The sequence below is a fragment of the Carassius gibelio genome, chromosome B25 (genome assembly GCF_023724105.1).
Source record: "Carassius gibelio isolate Cgi1373 ecotype wild population from Czech Republic chromosome B25, carGib1.2-hapl.c, whole genome shotgun sequence".
Classification (NCBI taxonomy): Eukaryota; Metazoa; Chordata; class Actinopteri; order Cypriniformes; family Cyprinidae; genus Carassius; species Carassius gibelio.
Genome location: NC_068420.1, coordinates 23,966,554 through 23,983,139, shown reverse-complemented (window position 1 = coordinate 23,983,139; position 16,586 = coordinate 23,966,554). Strand labels below are relative to the sequence as shown.

General features: G+C 31.9%; 2 protein-coding genes across 4 annotated transcripts in view; both read left to right on the top strand.

Annotated features, from left to right (window-relative positions):
* The window catches only part of pamr1b (peptidase domain containing associated with muscle regeneration 1b), a 295,871-nt gene that overhangs the window by 193,070 nt on the left and 86,215 nt on the right, over window positions 1–16,586 (top strand). The window lies entirely within an intron of this gene.
* LOC128013849 (uncharacterized) lies at window positions 2,807–8,213 on the top strand. The gene is made up of 5 exons (XM_052597041.1): window positions 2,807–3,051; window positions 3,128–3,273; window positions 4,397–4,935; window positions 6,208–6,443; window positions 7,818–8,213. The coding sequence occupies exons 1-5, from the start codon at window positions 2,958–2,960 to the stop codon at window positions 7,892–7,894; spliced, it is 1,092 nt and encodes a 363-aa protein (XP_052453001.1). The 5' UTR covers window positions 2,807–2,957; the 3' UTR covers window positions 7,895–8,213.

Below are 16,586 nucleotides of genomic sequence, written 5' to 3'. Positions count from 1 at the left end.
GAGTTGGATATTAATACGAGTGAGACGCCTAATAAACAGTTATTAGTTTGTCTTATTGGTAAGTAGCAATTATCATAGACGACCAATACTAACTTTGCTATTAAGGTAACAATGGTCTCTCACCAAGACACCTGCGTTGTTCTACTCACACAAGTCAATTTTTCTCCCTTGATTGTTGTTCTGTCTAATCTTGGCCTGTCCCTTTTCTTTTGGCTGCAAAGCAGGTTCATAATCGTATCTGTGGTCCATCATAAGTGTAAATAAACACTAACAATTTCCTCAGTGTCTGAACTGTCATTACTATCCATTGTTTTGTTATAGACCACATTTCCTATTGTTATGTCACTTATAGTTTTTGACGTTTTCAGATGCAGTAGTTAAATTCTCTCAGAATTTTTTTTTTTTTGTAACCTGGAATATGCTATTTAAAACCTATTCCCAAAATAGCTGGGATAAACCTTTAGTAATGAATAGAGAGAGAAGTGTAAACTAAGAGAAAGGGTTGGGTTGACTGCGGTGCTGTGTTAGATGTCAGCATCAGCATGCTTAGTAACTATGCATACAGTGATTGGCTGATAGGGGTGGTGTGACTATCAGAGATTTACTGATAGAAATAAGGTAGAGCATGATATTATGTTGCTATATGCAAATAAAGGTTAAAAAATTATGTTAATTGCACATTTAAATAAATATTTTATGCACACTAAGTGTCACTATTTAAAGGATTATATGTTCAGCTAATATGTATGCTTTTTGTAGTGGATATGCATAAATGTACTTTCAATTAACAGAGTAGATTAATCATAGCAGATAGTATGTAAATATAAAAGAAAACCAAAGTGGACGCAAGAACATCTGTTTCTTTTTGCTCAAATGGTTAATGAAAAAGATACTCAGGAAAATTTGAGTTTGGTTAGTTTTGAAATACTAAAAGGTAAAGGTTTATTATTGTGAAATTTTTGTAAAATGTTTATATTGCAAGGCAGATTGCTGACAAAATTTTAAGCATTTTAAGCATTCAATGCATTTTAAGATAGTTGTGACTTGGTTTTAGTGACTTAGGAGTCCTGTTGTCTACTCTTAATGTATCACAGATTTAGGATAGTTTTAGTGCTGAAACACTTTGTGAAAATGTTTTAGAGCAAAAATTGAGACTGACACTGTCATTATTTAAATTTTTTGTATTATTATTTTTTAACAGTGAGTTATGACCTATTTTTAGATTTAAGATGTTTTGTGAATACAGACTTTAGAACTGAATAATATGGTTTTAAACATGAAGATGCCAAAAGAGTACTTTGTTAAGACCCAATATGTAAAAAGCATTATATCTTTATTGTTTTGTTTTTTTTTGTTTGTTTTTTTTTTGTGGAAAAGTTTTCTTTCCCCATTTGGAATGGTCAGCACTGGCACATAATGAAACAAAGATGCTAAAGTCAACATATTTTATTAATAGACTTAATAATCTCTGTGTAAAAATAATATTATGATGCTGCCATTTTTCTTAAGTGTACTTTGCACACATGTAATTTGATTCTGAATATCAGGTGAAATTGCTTTTGATTTCATTCAACAAAAATAGTGGATTATTCAGTAAATATTCACCCATGACATTTAATATTAGGGCTTAGTAAATCAAACGAATGAGTTGGGGACTTTGGTTGAGTTGGAATATCAATATACATTTTTTTATGAGTATGAAATTAACATGTACAGTTTTATTGACAATGTTCATTTATTTTAAATTTAAGTTTGAAGTTTAAGAAGAAGCCGTAAAAAGAATGATATTAATGAACAGAATAATTGATATGGGACTAAATGAAATTATAATGTGGTAGTTGAAGTTTTGGACTTATTTGTGGGTGTTGAAAAATCAGAAATAGAGAAGGTGTTGTATTGAAATTTAATTATTATTTGTTGGAACAGACAAATAGATAGTTAATTTTTTGTGGGTTTTGGCATATTTTGGAGTGACTGGGAATGATAAAGAAGAGAAATTAGAAAAATAATTTATAGCAATAAAAAATCTAAATTTGAATGCATAATAAAAGAGGGAGATAAATAACAATTGTTAATTTTATTGAGATAATAAGCAGAAAGGTAGGGAGTTCTAAGTGAGAAGGAAAGAAGATTATATTTCTTACAGGCAAAGGCCAGGGCATATGGAGTTAACTGAGATATAAAATATGAAAACACCATATAGGATTGTGCAGTTATTGCTGAATTAGACAAACAGTGGAAAATGTAGGCATATAATGAGTGAAACAGATACATAGAGGAAATAAGTACAGTAATTAAAGAATATTAATTCAGTAATTCAGCTTTTTTAGGAATACAATAGAAGGTGTTAGTAATATTATTTGTAACATTCATGTGTTAAATTTACTTTTTAACTTTGCTGATTAAATTATTAAATAGTTCTTATAAAATATAAATTTAAAATATAAAGCTGTTATAAATATCTTGAAAAAAATTGTATAATATGATACATATAGAGTACTGTTGTATTTATTTATTTTTAATTAATTTTTATTGAGTGTTTCATAGTCCGTGTCATTAGTTGGTGAAATACGCAATTTTATCTAGTTTGAGCAGCATAACATAAAAGTAAAACAGAAAGTACATTAGCATTTAATTGAGAGTATGGGAAGTTCGGATTATTTTACCGACTTTGAACTTTGTGTCTTGTTCAGTAAAATGAACGAATCAGTCATTTTGTTCATTTCAAAATGAACGAATCGTTCAAGAATGACGTATCACTAATTAAGAGTCAGAGAAGGTGTAGCGATAGAGAGAAAATGGCGTCTCGAGGTACTAAACGTGAAGCAGATGAGGAGAAGGATAAGGATACTGTTTGTGGTTACATACATAATGTAACCGAATGTAGGATCTCTTTATATAAAAGAGTAAAACTTTTCAATGCAGTCATCCAGACTGATCGTGACGAATTTCGGAACATGGCCATTTTCGCGGCCGAGAAGCACACGACCTTCAAGCAGGCTGAAAAAAATAAAAGTCCCGTTAAGTTGTCAAATGTCTCCAAACGAGTTAGTAAGTGAGCGGTATACAATTTTGATGATTTTTAATAGGTTTGTATTTGCATTTTAATGAAAGTATTTGTTTGTAGGTTCTCAGGGTGAAGGATACGACGTGCAATGTGGCAGGGCAACAGAAGTTAATGTCGTTGAGCGTTTGCCGTTTAGTTTTAAGCAGCCCTTAGACAGCGGCATTCGCAGTCTTGCTGAAGTAAAGGCTATGGCTCCTAAGCAGCAGGTAAGTTTAATTTATTTTTTAAATCATGATATATTTGGTGTAGATTCGTATAGATTGTATATTTTAATATGTTGCCGTAAAAAAATTAGTAATTAAAACGCTGTAAGAGTCAACTGTACACACGTTAATATTTCATCGAGTGGAGCACATTTAGTCTTTGACAGCAGCATTCATTACTTGTTCACTGACAAGCTGCGGAAAACATGATCATGGTTTTGCTCCGCTTGTCAGTGAATAACGGGTCTGTTGTGGTAAATGTTATTAACGTTACATGTGAAAGCGCACACATGTGATGGAGATTTATCGATTGTTAGGTTATTTTAAAACCTTTTAGCCTGCACCCCTACACGCTCGTCCTCAAAGCCTCTCGCACGTGTCAGTGTTTATTAATTGATTAAATGAAACGGGACAAATTTAATCTTCACAATCTATGTATCATTATAAAGATCTAAGCCTAAAGCATCGACGACAGATCAGCTGACAGGTGCGTCAGAGCGGGTCACGAGGGAGCGCCAAAATTCAAATATACTATCTTCCGCCTATCTTTCATTCATTCTTTTTTCTGGTGGATCGCTTCATTCTGTTTGTGACACTGTCTGCTGCAAAACCATGCCGTGTTTTTACTACCAAGACGCAGTTTCCAACCGTGAGTTATTCCATAATGGATGCAAACAATTCTGTCGCTGAAGAAATGAAATGTAAACAAAGGAATTATGATCCATATTACAACTTTATTGCTTCGTTGGAATAAACGTGCTTCATGAGATGTTGTTCAGTGGACCCTTACCTTTCTAACTAAACCGGGATTTACAGCTGTGGATGTGTTTATGACTCGTTATTATGACGGATCTGGTATGTACAGCGTTTCTAATGTTCATGCTTTTTATCTGTACTGCTTGCACAAATGTATTAATAAGCTTTCCATTGAAAAACAGCGATCTGTCGTTGATGCTTTAGGCTTAGATCTTTATAATGATACTTAATGTCAAGATAAAATTAGTCCTATTTAATTTAATCTATTGATAAACACTGACACGTGAGTGTTGAGGGGTGTTCAGTACGCCTGGTGTTGACTAACAGGCTAAGGCTATTGTAATTTTGTTTGTTTTTTTCTTTTAAATAGGTAAGCGCCGTTGTTGGCCGTGTAGTACATGTCAGCCAATGTACTGAAACTGTAGAGTTTCAGGGAGCATCGATTGAGGCACAGTCATGCTATCTTGAGGACACTTCAGGCACTATCAAAATTCAGTTGTGGGAAAGTTTGATAGGGAAACTGGACTTTGGTCGCACCTACAAACTAACTAATGTTAGTACTAGAGTCTTCGCTGGGAGTATGTACCTGACGACCAGCCGAAGAACTGAAATTCAGCAAGTGGCCCCTCTCCATGGTCTAAATGATGTCATTCAGTTCAGAGTAGACGAAGGTCAAGTTGTTGTCATGGAAGGAAGCATAACCTCAGTAGAGGTTGCTCTCTCACATCGGTGCTCTCGGTGTAACGCTTGGCAGCAAGATTTTGAGAAGAGAGGAAAATTTCATCGCTGTTTTCGCTGTAAGAGACTTCAACTTGTTGAAGCGTTCCAGCCAACAGTCAACGCTTCAGTGACTTTTGTTGGAGAGTTTGGCGAGAAGGAGTTGACTTTGCCGAACTCCGTTATTAAAAGGTATGTTTAACATTTATATGTAATTTATTGTAATTGAAATTAAGTATTATGTGTTTTATGACTGCATAATTTAGAGAAATAAAAATTATTATTAATTTTTTTTTGTTTAGAATAATGGAAACAAACAAAAGTATTAACTAGTTGTAATTTGTTTTTCAAATAATTATTATTACAATTGTTGCTGAAGAATTGTAAAAAAACATTAATATTGCAGTTATATTTTGTTATAAAATAAGTAAAGATTATGCATTGATAACTGTGCATTAAATTACTTTAAAGGATTAGTTATCAAAAATGAAAATTAGCTAATAATTTATTCACCTTGTAGGCGTCTTAGGTATATATGACTTATTACTGGTATAAGATTAATATAATTAGATTGGATTGAATGTTACTGTTGGTGTGTTTTTGTTTTTCATTCTATTTGTATGTCTCGCTGTATCTCTGTCTGTTTTTGTGTGAATGCTGTTTGTGGGTTTGTATATATTAATTAAAGTTGTGTATTAATTTAAAATGGTGATTAAGTGGTTTGGAAATACCTGTGCATTTAATGGATTTACTGCCAGTTAATTAGAATTATTTAGACAGCGTGGTTTCAAAGCATTTAATTGTAATGTAATAATAGTTTTATAGATCTTGTATAAAATTGATTATTCTACGAGTTGTTAATATGCAATAAGTTTATAAACCGTAAAATGTATTAGTGGAAATTTTAAAGTGTTTTTTAAGCTTAATAAATTGATTGATAGCTATTATTATAATGTAATGTTGAATGGCTATAATAAATGGTTAAATATATTTTTTATATGGAAAATAATATTAATTGTTATTAGTGATACTGGCTTTCAGTCATAAAAATGAAATAAAAATTTTAAATAAGCGGTCTTTTGACACATTTATTTATAGATTGAATGTGAAATTATTGCAATATACATGTACATGTAAAAATGTTAATGTTAGGTGGGATGGATTATTAATTTCAAGAAAAAAATGTGATGAATTTTTACTTATTTATTTTAATCAATTTGATAGGTAAAGCAAAAATAAAGTTAATAATGATGAGACAGTAATTACATGTTTTCGATATCATTACGGTTGGAAGATAAGTTTTAAGTAATTTTGGTTTTGATAATGATTAATTATGTAGCTTTAGTTTATGGTATATGATATTGTAAGGTAGTTTTTGCATGTTTTTGTTAATTGTGCTATGGATAATGTTTTGGATTTTGTGCAAAATTTAACATGGTTAGTGTTGTTTGTACTTTTATACAGATATGTGCAGAAAGAGAGCCTGTCTGCTCTTTTAAACGAAGCACAGGATTTGGAAGAGCATTTAATGACCAACATGGCTTTCAGGATGTCACTGCAATGTGATGTGGTGATTGCTATGGAGAGGGTTCCTGAGAGAAGTGTGGTGCAAGACACGCATCCACATGAACACATTGATGCATCTGATGAAGAACTGGTTGCAGTGGATACTGTGGATGTAGTGGTAGTTACAGACAGAGGTGAGTAGTACTGAAGCACATTCAAAATAAAGTATTGTATGTATGCTACAGTGTAAAAAAATGTTGATCAATTTTGAAAACAGTGGTTTAATGATTCATATGTTGACACTATGAGAAAATTCAGATTAACAAGCCATGTAATGTGATGGCTTTCTGACTCTTCATAGAAAGCGTGGATGATTACATGTTCAAGAAACATGGTTAGACTAAGGAGATTGGTAAAGCAGTTAATGTGACATCAGGGATTGAATCATAATTTTATGAAACTAAAATAATATCTTTTGTGCATAAGACCAAAAAAAACAACTATTCAACAATTTGTCTTGTGTCTTACCCTGGTGTCATTATAGAGAATATATAGTGAATGTAAATGTTGTAAATTTTTTCAGGTCTGTCACTTGGATTTGTTTTGGATGTTCTTTTGCTTTGATTTAAATGAAAACCGTGTGTGTGTTGTGTGGGTGGGTGGGTGGGTGGGTGGCTGATAGATGCAGATTCCTTAAAAAATATTTTAATTTGTGTTCTAAAGATGAATCATGGTTTTACAGGTTTGGAAGAACATGAGGGTGATCAATGTTCAATGATGATTTTTTTATTACATGGACGCCATTTTATTTATATTTTAAGACTGTAATTTAGTACACAATTTTTTTGCGCTTATTGTTTATTGAATTAGTCATTTGTTGACAAAAGTCAGAGGTAGTCTCCAGATTTGAAACTCCAGAGTTTTAAAAATATGTTTACATTTTAAGTTGTGTAGAGTATTTCATTCTTTAATTGTTGTTGTTTTTTTCTTGGATAGATATGGCAGGTTTTGATGGTTTTTATTTGTATGAACAACAGCTTAGGTTATTCTTTGAAATATTTTGGTTGGCAGTAACAGTAAAAAAAAAAAAAAAAAGGGTCGATAGGTAGGTCTATTTTTTTTTTTTTTGTAAAAAAAAAAGTACATTTTGGTGATGGTGATTATGTAGGTATGAATTAAAATAAATTAGCATATCGTGACAGCACAAAATGGTTTACTACATGTGACAAATGATTATTTTCCCATATATAGATTTATTTGTAGTGTTTGACTTTGAATAAGTTGAATAAACATGAGCACTGCACGTTTAAAATCAAAACATGTTGCTGGTGTTTTATATTTACATTTATGCATTTAGCAAACGCTTTAAGTAATGTAAATGACATTGCTATGTTTGATATGCATGTTTTTGACTGAAAATAATTTAAAGTTAAACACAGTTTGGTGGGGAGGCGGAGTCATTGATTTTTTTTGTATGAAATGTCTTTGTCATGATCTTTAATATTTGTTTTAGTGTTAACAGAGTTTTGTTTTGTTTTTGTGTGTCTTTGTTTCTTTCCGTTTATCAGTGGAAGGCGTGAATGCAGAACATAAACCAGAGGATGTTGATGTCGAGGATGTGGAAACACATGGATCTCTAGTATAGTTGTTGAGTTATAATCATTTGAATTTTTTTGATTGGGCTTTGTTGTTTTTGTATGCTGGTTTGTAGTTATGTTTGATAATTATGCCAGTTGAGGTTAATGTGAAAATACTGTAGCCCTAGTGCAGTTGTGAAAGTGGTTTTGGCCATTTTCAGTTTTTTTTTATTTTTTGTTTATTGAATGTTTAATGATACTTGCTGTTTTATCATTTCTTTTTAGTTAATGCTTATACAAGTAAAACAAAGTATTGCTTGATTTAACTTTAAGTGAAACATTCTGATTTTATTGACAATACTTTTAAAAGTGTTTGTTTAAGTTGAGTTCTAAGAGATGTTTATAGTATAATTGGAATAAAAACAATGTTAGTTTCTATTTGTAGTTAAGTAACTTTAAGTAAAAATAAAATAATTGTTCATAAATGTTGGGGGTTGTTTTTCCTTGCCTTTTTGTAAATGTTTTTCACAAAATAAGAAGTATAATAATGTTAAATAAATAAATATTTGGTATTAAATTGGAAAACTAAGAATGTAGAATTTTGTTTACAGTTAGTAGAGCTGGGGCAGTGGTATTAGTTTTAACAAAATAAAGTTTTGTAATTTCAAAAGTACATATATATATGAATGTTTTCTATAAATGTGAAAATGTCTATAAAATAAGTATAGTAGAAATATTTGTAATATTTTGATAAGCAATAATTGTATAATTTGGGTGATAGTTTATAATACATGCATCTTCTGACAAACATTTTTTTATACTACAAAAGTGTGAATTTTATTGTACAGAGCAGGGAGTTATGATGAACAAGATTATGAACTGCGGCTTTAATGGATTGGCATCAAATGCAATAATCAATTTCACTACTAGCTCTGAGTCGATGTGCCTAATTAATAATCGTAACATGCCTTTTTTTATTAATATGTGTTTCCAAATGAATGGTATTTCATACGTCTATTTTTGTCCTCTTTAAGTTCTTTGGATGAATTACTGTTTTGGTAGTATGTAGGCGCCCCTCTAACGTAAATATCTTTTTAATTGTGATACTGAATTTTGTTTCTAGTCCCTAAGGGGGCCTGTGCATGCCACTAATGAGAATTATGATAAATATGAATTTCTTCAAAATTTGTAAATGTCTTCATCAGCAAAGTATCAGTCTATAATGAAAATAAGCAAAAAATTACTTGTCCATCAAGAAAATGTATGTTGTTTTACCTATCAAAATACATAAACATGACAAAGTCGTGATTTTCTTTTCAAAAGTAAGTAATCTTTTTGATTATCTTAGTTAAAACAGTTTGAACTGGATGCAAAGATGAACCCCAGAGACAGTTCCCCTTCGAAGTTCTAAACTAGATGGTCAGTAGGACATGACTATGGGAACCTGAATTGTCTGCATAATCTGAATTTATTGAAACCTGGAAACAAACTAATGGTTTCATATGAACAGAGGAAGTTGCTTTAGCACAACCTGCATTGCAAAAAAATTTTATATAAATAATAGTGACATAATATGTTTTAGTGTTTTGTGTTCCTGTGGCTCAGTGGTAAAGCATTTTATTTGTTTAACTTAAATTGAGGCCAACTTCAGAGCTTCTCCCAAAGAAGACAACACTGTCCATAATGGCTTTGACAATTATGTGTTTTTAGTTTGCTTTCGTCCTACATTTTATACAGTTTTGTTCAAAATAATAGCAGTACAATGTGACTAACCAGAATAATCAAGGTTTTTAGTATATTTTTTTATTGCTACGTGGCAAACAAGTTACCAGTAGGTTCAGTAGATTGTCAGAAAACAAACAAGACCCAGCATTCATGATATGCACGCTCTTAAGGCTGTGCAATTGGGCAATTAGTTGAAAGGGGTGTGTTCAAAAAAATAGCAGTGTCTACCTTTGACTGTACAAACTCAAAACTATTTTGTACAAACATTTTTTTTTTTCTGGGATTTAGCAATCCTGTGAATCACTAAACTAATATTTAGTTGTATGACCACAGTTTTTTAAAACTGCTTGACATCTGTGTGGCATGGAGTCAACCAACTTGTGGCACCTCTCAGCTGTTATTCCACTCCATGATTCTTTAACAACATTCCACAATTAATTCACATTTCTTGGTTTTGCTTCAGAAACAGCATTTTTGATATCACCCCACAAGTTCTCAATTGGATTAAGGTCTGGAGATTGGGCTGGCCACTCCATAACATTAATTTTGTTGGTTTGGAACCAAGACTTTGCCCGTTTACTAGTGTGTTTTGGGTCATTGTCTTGTTGAAACAACCATTTCAAGGGCATGTCCTCTTCAGCATAGGGCAACATGACCTCTTCAAGTATTTTAACATATGCAAACTGATCCATGATCCCTGGTATGCGATAAATAGGCCCAACACCATAGTAGGAGAAACATGCCCATATCATGATGCTTGCACCTCCATGCTTCACTGTCTTCACTGTGTACTGTGGCTTGAATTCAGAGTTTGGGGGTCGTCTCACAAACTGCCTGTGGCCCTTGGACCCAAAAAGAACAATTTTACTCTCATCAGTCCACAAAATGTTCCTCCATTTCTCTTTAGGCCAGTTGATGTGTTCTTTGGCAAATTGTAACCTCTTCTGCACATGCCTTTTTTTTAACAGAGGGACTTTGCGGGGGATTCTTGAAAATAGATTAGCTTCACACAGACGTCTTCTAACTGTCACAGTACTTACAGGTAACTCCAGACTGTCTTTGATCATCCTGGAGGTGATCATTGGCTGAGCCTTTGCCATTCTGGTTATTCTTCTATCCATTTTGATGGTTGTCTTCCGTTTTCTTCCACGTCTCTCTGGTTTTGCTCTCCATTTTAAGGCATTGGAGATTATTTTAGCTGAACAGCCTATCATTTTTTGCACCTCTTTATAGGTTTTCCCCTCTCTAATCAACTTTTTAATCAAAGTACGCTGTTCTTCTGAACAATGTCTTGAACGACCCATTTTCCTCAGCTTTCAAATGCATGTTCAACAAGTGTTGGCTTCATCCTTAAATAGGGGCCACCTGATTCACACCTGTTTCTTCACAAAATTGATGACCTCAGTGATTGAATGCCACACTGCTATTTTTTTGAACACACCCCTTTCAACTAATTCAACTAATTGCCCAATTGCACAGCCTTAAGAGCGTGCGTATCATGAATGCTGGGTCTCATTTGTTTTCTGAGAATCTACTGAACCTACTGGTAACTTGTTTGCCACGTAGCAATACAAAAATATACGAAAAACCTTGATTATTCTGGTTAGTCACATTGTACTGCTATTATTTTGAACAATACTGTACATGTGGGATGCCCCAGTGTTCAGTCATATGTTCAGCCAGTTCTTTTCCCAGAAACCTGTTCACTTCACACCTTAGGACCAGAGAAGCTGAGTGATCCAAGGACTCTATCACATATCTTATTGACAAATGCCTGCCTATAAAAAATATATATATATATATATATATTATTGTACTTTCTATTGTACTTTCTGTATTGATTTGTATGACTTCAGGGTTTTTGTATTATATTCACAGTATTTCAGAATCTAAATATACAAACAACTGAAATTCAATGACTCAATTAATAAATAATTTTATTTATTCATTATTATTAACTATTTTTTTTTCTTTAATTTTACTTCAAAATTCCTTAATTTTAAATGTTTTTCTCTCATACCTTACACCATTATTTTGTATTTGCTAATATTATTTAATGTGTTATGCCTCCTTTTTTATGCAGTGTGTTAATGAGTCATAGTTTTCTAGCAAATCCATTAATAAAAGTCTTTGAATGGAATTTAAATTAACTGAATTAAGCAATCGATTTATAAAATGAATTAACAAATAATGAATACTGGATATATTTTACTTTAATATCTTACATGATGTGTGTGTTAAAGTAATCTTTTATTTTATCAATACAAATCTTTATTTTATAATACTTTGTATGAGTTCAGGTTTTTTTTCAGCATTTATGAGTGTAATATATGGAAAGAACTGAAATGTAACTAAATATTTTTTAATGTAAATTATTAAATTTTTCAATTATTTAAAAAACAATTTAAATGAAATTGTGTAGGCTATATATTTGTATGTATTGCTGTATAGACCTCTTTTAGACCGATAACATAAGTTTATTAATTAATATAAAAAAAAATAATATTAAAATATGATATAATATTAAAAAGGTTTGTTTCTTTCATATGATAATTTGTTTTTCTAAAAGAATCGCTATGAATTATAAATACATTTTGTGATATTTTATAATGAGACTTGTTTTAAATGTACTTCTTTACAGAAGTTTAAAATATTAGTAAACATATTGTAAAAACCTACATTTGACAGTTACTTGTTAATAGTTTTTAAATTATTTAATTAATGAAAGAAAAACCTTGCTATGTACTGTGCCAATTAAGTCTGAGACTATTTAAAACCATGACATAAAGCAGATTTCTATTCATCTGGTTAAAACTACCAGATCTAGGAAGTAGGCTTAATCTTTTCATGAAATCACTCCTAGTTGTTTTAAACTTTTATAACATCACAGTGTTATTTTTTTCCCAGTCTCCATAAGATTCTACATTTTTATTTAGAATCATTAAAATAATACATGAATAGATGCAATTTAGTAAATGTTTTAGTTATCTACTAGACGTTATGCTTCTGTGTACATGATAGATATTTGAAATTACTTACATGAAATAAAATGCTTACTGGAATTGTCGTTTTTATAACATTCTTTTCAGTTTTAAATTTAATTATAATTTGGCATAGTTATCAAAACTGATATGTTTGTATTTATAAAGTGGTAAGTTGTGAACTTTGAGTAAATGTGATTTTAGATGTAATAATGACCTGACAATAAACATATATTGTTTTTATCTTTCATAGCTAGTAAAGTGTCAGTTTCTATCCAATCTCAATCACATTTTGTACGATGGTTTACAATCATATAATACATGAGTTTACATATATTTGTGATGTTTGGAATTTTCATTTGAATAATTATAGATTTTAGTAGTCTACATCATTAAAATAAAAAATTAGACCTGTTACAACTGTCCAAATTCAAATGTTCAACATAATATTGATAATTATTGTCCTAGACACTTTTTTTGTTAGACATGTTTATAAAAATTACAGAAAATTGAAATGTGGCTATACACACACATACAGACACACACACACGTCTGGTAAGCTATCCTTGTGGGGACTCTCCATAGGTGTAATGGTTTTTCTACTGTACAGACCGTATTTTCTATGGCCCTACAGCAACCCTAACCCTCACAGGAAACTTTCTGCATTTTTAGATTTTCAAGAAACTTCATTCTGTGTAATTTATTAGCTTGTTTACCCGTGGGGACCTCAATTTACGTCCCCATCGTGAGACGAGTCCCCATGAGTCTGTGTGTATTCAGGTTTAAGTCCCCACCAGAATAGAAAAACAAGTACACACACATACAGACAGAAATTAAATGGTTAAATTATTATTTTAATAATCATTAAGCATGCTTACAGACACATACACACTTTTGATTTTAAATGTTATTGCAGTGATTTTAAATTTGACAAGCAAACAAATTACCAGTACTATTTTTGTTCATTTAATGATCCCCATTAGTGGTCTTTCACTGCCATTTAGTGGTTATGAATGCAATTTCTCATACAACACTGTTTTTAACCTTTATAACTATTACTGATATTTTTTTGCCCAATTTCGCTTAAATTTTGCATGTTTGTTTAAAATGAAATTATTTTATACAGTTATAGAGTTTATGAGAATATGAGAATTTATTTATTTTAGTATTAGAATACACTATGTAAAGAAGATATCTTAAAATGGCTAATAATATATTTATATTAAAAACATCTAGATATTTTTAATAAATGATAGATATTATGCTATGTATGGTAGTTAATATGAATCCTTACCAAAGGATTGATATGATTATTATTATCAAATTATGTTAAAAAAATGTATTATCATCTGAAATTTTAGTATCCTTAGTTTTAATTAAATTATATGCAATAAAATAATTACTGCAAGTCTTTTCCTTTTTACATAGTTTTCAGATGTATCAGTAATCATAATGTGTTTTTATTATTCCATTCACTAGAGGGAGCGAAATTTATACAAGGGAATGAGGGAGCAGACAATATAGCAAAAAAATCAACTAAGATGAACAATGTCATAAATATACCTCTTGGAAAAGGAGAAGCTAAGGCGATAATTAAAAAAGAAATGTTAAAGAAATGGCAGTATAGGTGGGATGTGGATAAAAGTGGAAGGAAATATTACAGCTTGCAAAAATCTATTAATGCTCAGGGTGTGAATAGAAGTAACAGAAGAGAGGAGAGTGTTTTAACCAGGCTAAGGTTTGATCACACAGGGTTAAATAAAACACTGTTTTTAATGGGCAAAAGTCCATCAGATGAATGTTTGGAATGTAGGTCCAAGGAAGATGTAGAACATGTATTGCTATATTGTAAGAAATATAGAGATGAGAGGATGAGGCTAAAACAAAAGATAAGTCAGACAGGAAGGAAGTGGAACCTTGAAGGTTTATTAGGCACAACAGGAGATGGGGTAAAGGATACACAGAAAGCAGTTATACAATATCTAAAAAATATAGGGATATACAATAGGATATAGAATTTTTATTTTGTGTTTTTTTTTTTTTTTTTTTTTTGATATAAAGTAGTACCAATGCATATAGCTCATGTTACATACTCTGATACAGTAGGTGGCGGTATGCACCTTTAAAAGTCATGGTTGCAATCTGCCAAAAAATGAAAAGAAGAAGAAGAAGAAGGGAGCGAAATTGTCAGACAGAGCGACTTCCTGTTTCCCGGAAAGGAAGCCATTTTTCTCACATTGCAAAACAAGGTAAGACATGCGGTGATGTTGCTCTCTTTGTAATCTAAATCATCAGAGTATTAATAATAGTCATCCGTGGTTTGAGGTGTTGTGATTGTCATTATTAGTTTAGTAGTTAGTAGTTCGTTAGGTCGGTGCAATTGATAGCATGCGATTACCATGCTTATCTTTCTCAGTAAAGCGGTGCCGTTAGTAGTTAAAAGTTTAAGGCTTAATATAATTTAAACGGGTGAGTTATTAACCCCCCCCCTTCCCCCGTCACAGTTGTCATGAAGGCTAAAATGATCTTTATAGACCAAAATTATTTTTTGAACCAGGCAGTAAACGTTTTTTTTCTGCTTTAAAGTTGGGCATTTTAACATGGGGAGTTTATGAGATTGACTCTCTTTTACAGCCAGCCTCAAGCGGTCAGTCGATGAATTACAGTTTAAGTCTCTTCCTGGTTGTCTTTGCGAGAGTTTCATAATCATTCAGTTATGTACACAACAAACACAAAAACAAGCTAATAAAAACGTTCATGATCGGAAGAGACTGGGTGGGTAAGTAATGAGTTACATGATTGTCAGGTCTCACATGAGCGATCTTGAAAACATACTTGATATTGAGTTGTAAACCAGTGATGCTCATCAGATAACATAATTCAGTGGATAAAAAATCATTTAGGTTTTGTGTAAAGAAACAAAGTAAAACATTTAATGATATCAGCATCTCTCTTAATATGCATTTTGACTAAAACATGTGATTGTATGTATGAGTTTTGTGTACATGCCAGCTGGAGTTGGCCATTTCATTGTTGGCAATGCTGGCAAAATCTTGAACTGTAGTGTAGAGTCTTTAGTGTTTTCATTAAATTTAATTGTTTGTTGTTGTTTTCACAGTTTTGTGTTGCAGAAGATTTGCAGAAACAGGATTTGAGGTAAGATGTTACTTTTTTTTTAAAATATTTCAATATTATTTAACAGTGAAGTATGTTGGGTAGTGAATTTAGTTAATAGATAGCAGGTGATAAGATTTGTGTAATATCATGTGTAGGGCTTGATGATTAATAAGTAATCGAAACCGAAATTCAGAACCTCTAACTGACGTAATTTTCCTATGTTGGTTTTTTAGTTTTTTTAATCCTGTTAATACTTTCCCCTTAAAAGCATACTACCGCGTGTGGAGCCACATGACTGTGCTCTCCAGTCAGTGGCATAAAAGCAAAATACGGAGGTGTCTCTCCACTTACAACTTTGTCAGTTGTATTTGTTTTATGGTTTGGACATTCAAGCGTTTAGATGATCGGATGTGTATTCTTCTTTTGAACTACAATGTTAACGCTAGGGCTGTCAAAAAAAATTAATTTAAAATATTTGTAGAATAAACAAAAAAATTCCACATTCGAATGCAAAAATGTTGCATTCGAATTGTAGATGTCCGTTAAGGAGGCAGCTTTAAGGCCTGACCTTGTGTACGTCACATTCGCGTTCCGATCCGTCTCACACACAGCTTCATCTGCACCGCTTTCAGAAGGCGGATGAGCTCGAAGAGCAGTATCACTTCTGTCATCATTCACCTCGTGCATGCACTGTTGACAGCTGCGCACCCCGTCTGTGTGCAGGCACTTTTTGAGACCTCGTGGACGGATGCACCGCTGTCTGCGAGGCCTCTTGATGACGAAAATTACATAATGTGGACAGTGCGTGGATGGTCAAATTATACTTAATATAAATATAATATTAATATAATATAAAATTGTCATTGAATTAGAATGTTTTTGTTAACTTATACAGTTGAAGCAACTAGATACAGCACTGCTACGATGTTCAATCAAA

What these genes read in the sequence shown, in the direction of transcription:
- LOC128013849 (XM_052597041.1), top strand. Translation starts at nt 2,958, where the DNA reads ATGGCCATTTTCGCGGCCGAGAAGCACACGACCTTCAAGCAGGCTGAA. An exon ending in AAATGTCTCCAAACGAGTTA is followed by an intron (nt 3,052 to 3,127) that starts GTAAGTGAGCGG and finishes ATTTGTTTGTAG; the next exon opens with GTTCTCAGGGTGAAGGATAC. An exon ending in CTATGGCTCCTAAGCAGCAG is followed by an intron (nt 3,274 to 4,396) that starts GTAAGTTTAATT and finishes TCTTTTAAATAG; the next exon opens with GTAAGCGCCGTTGTTGGCCG.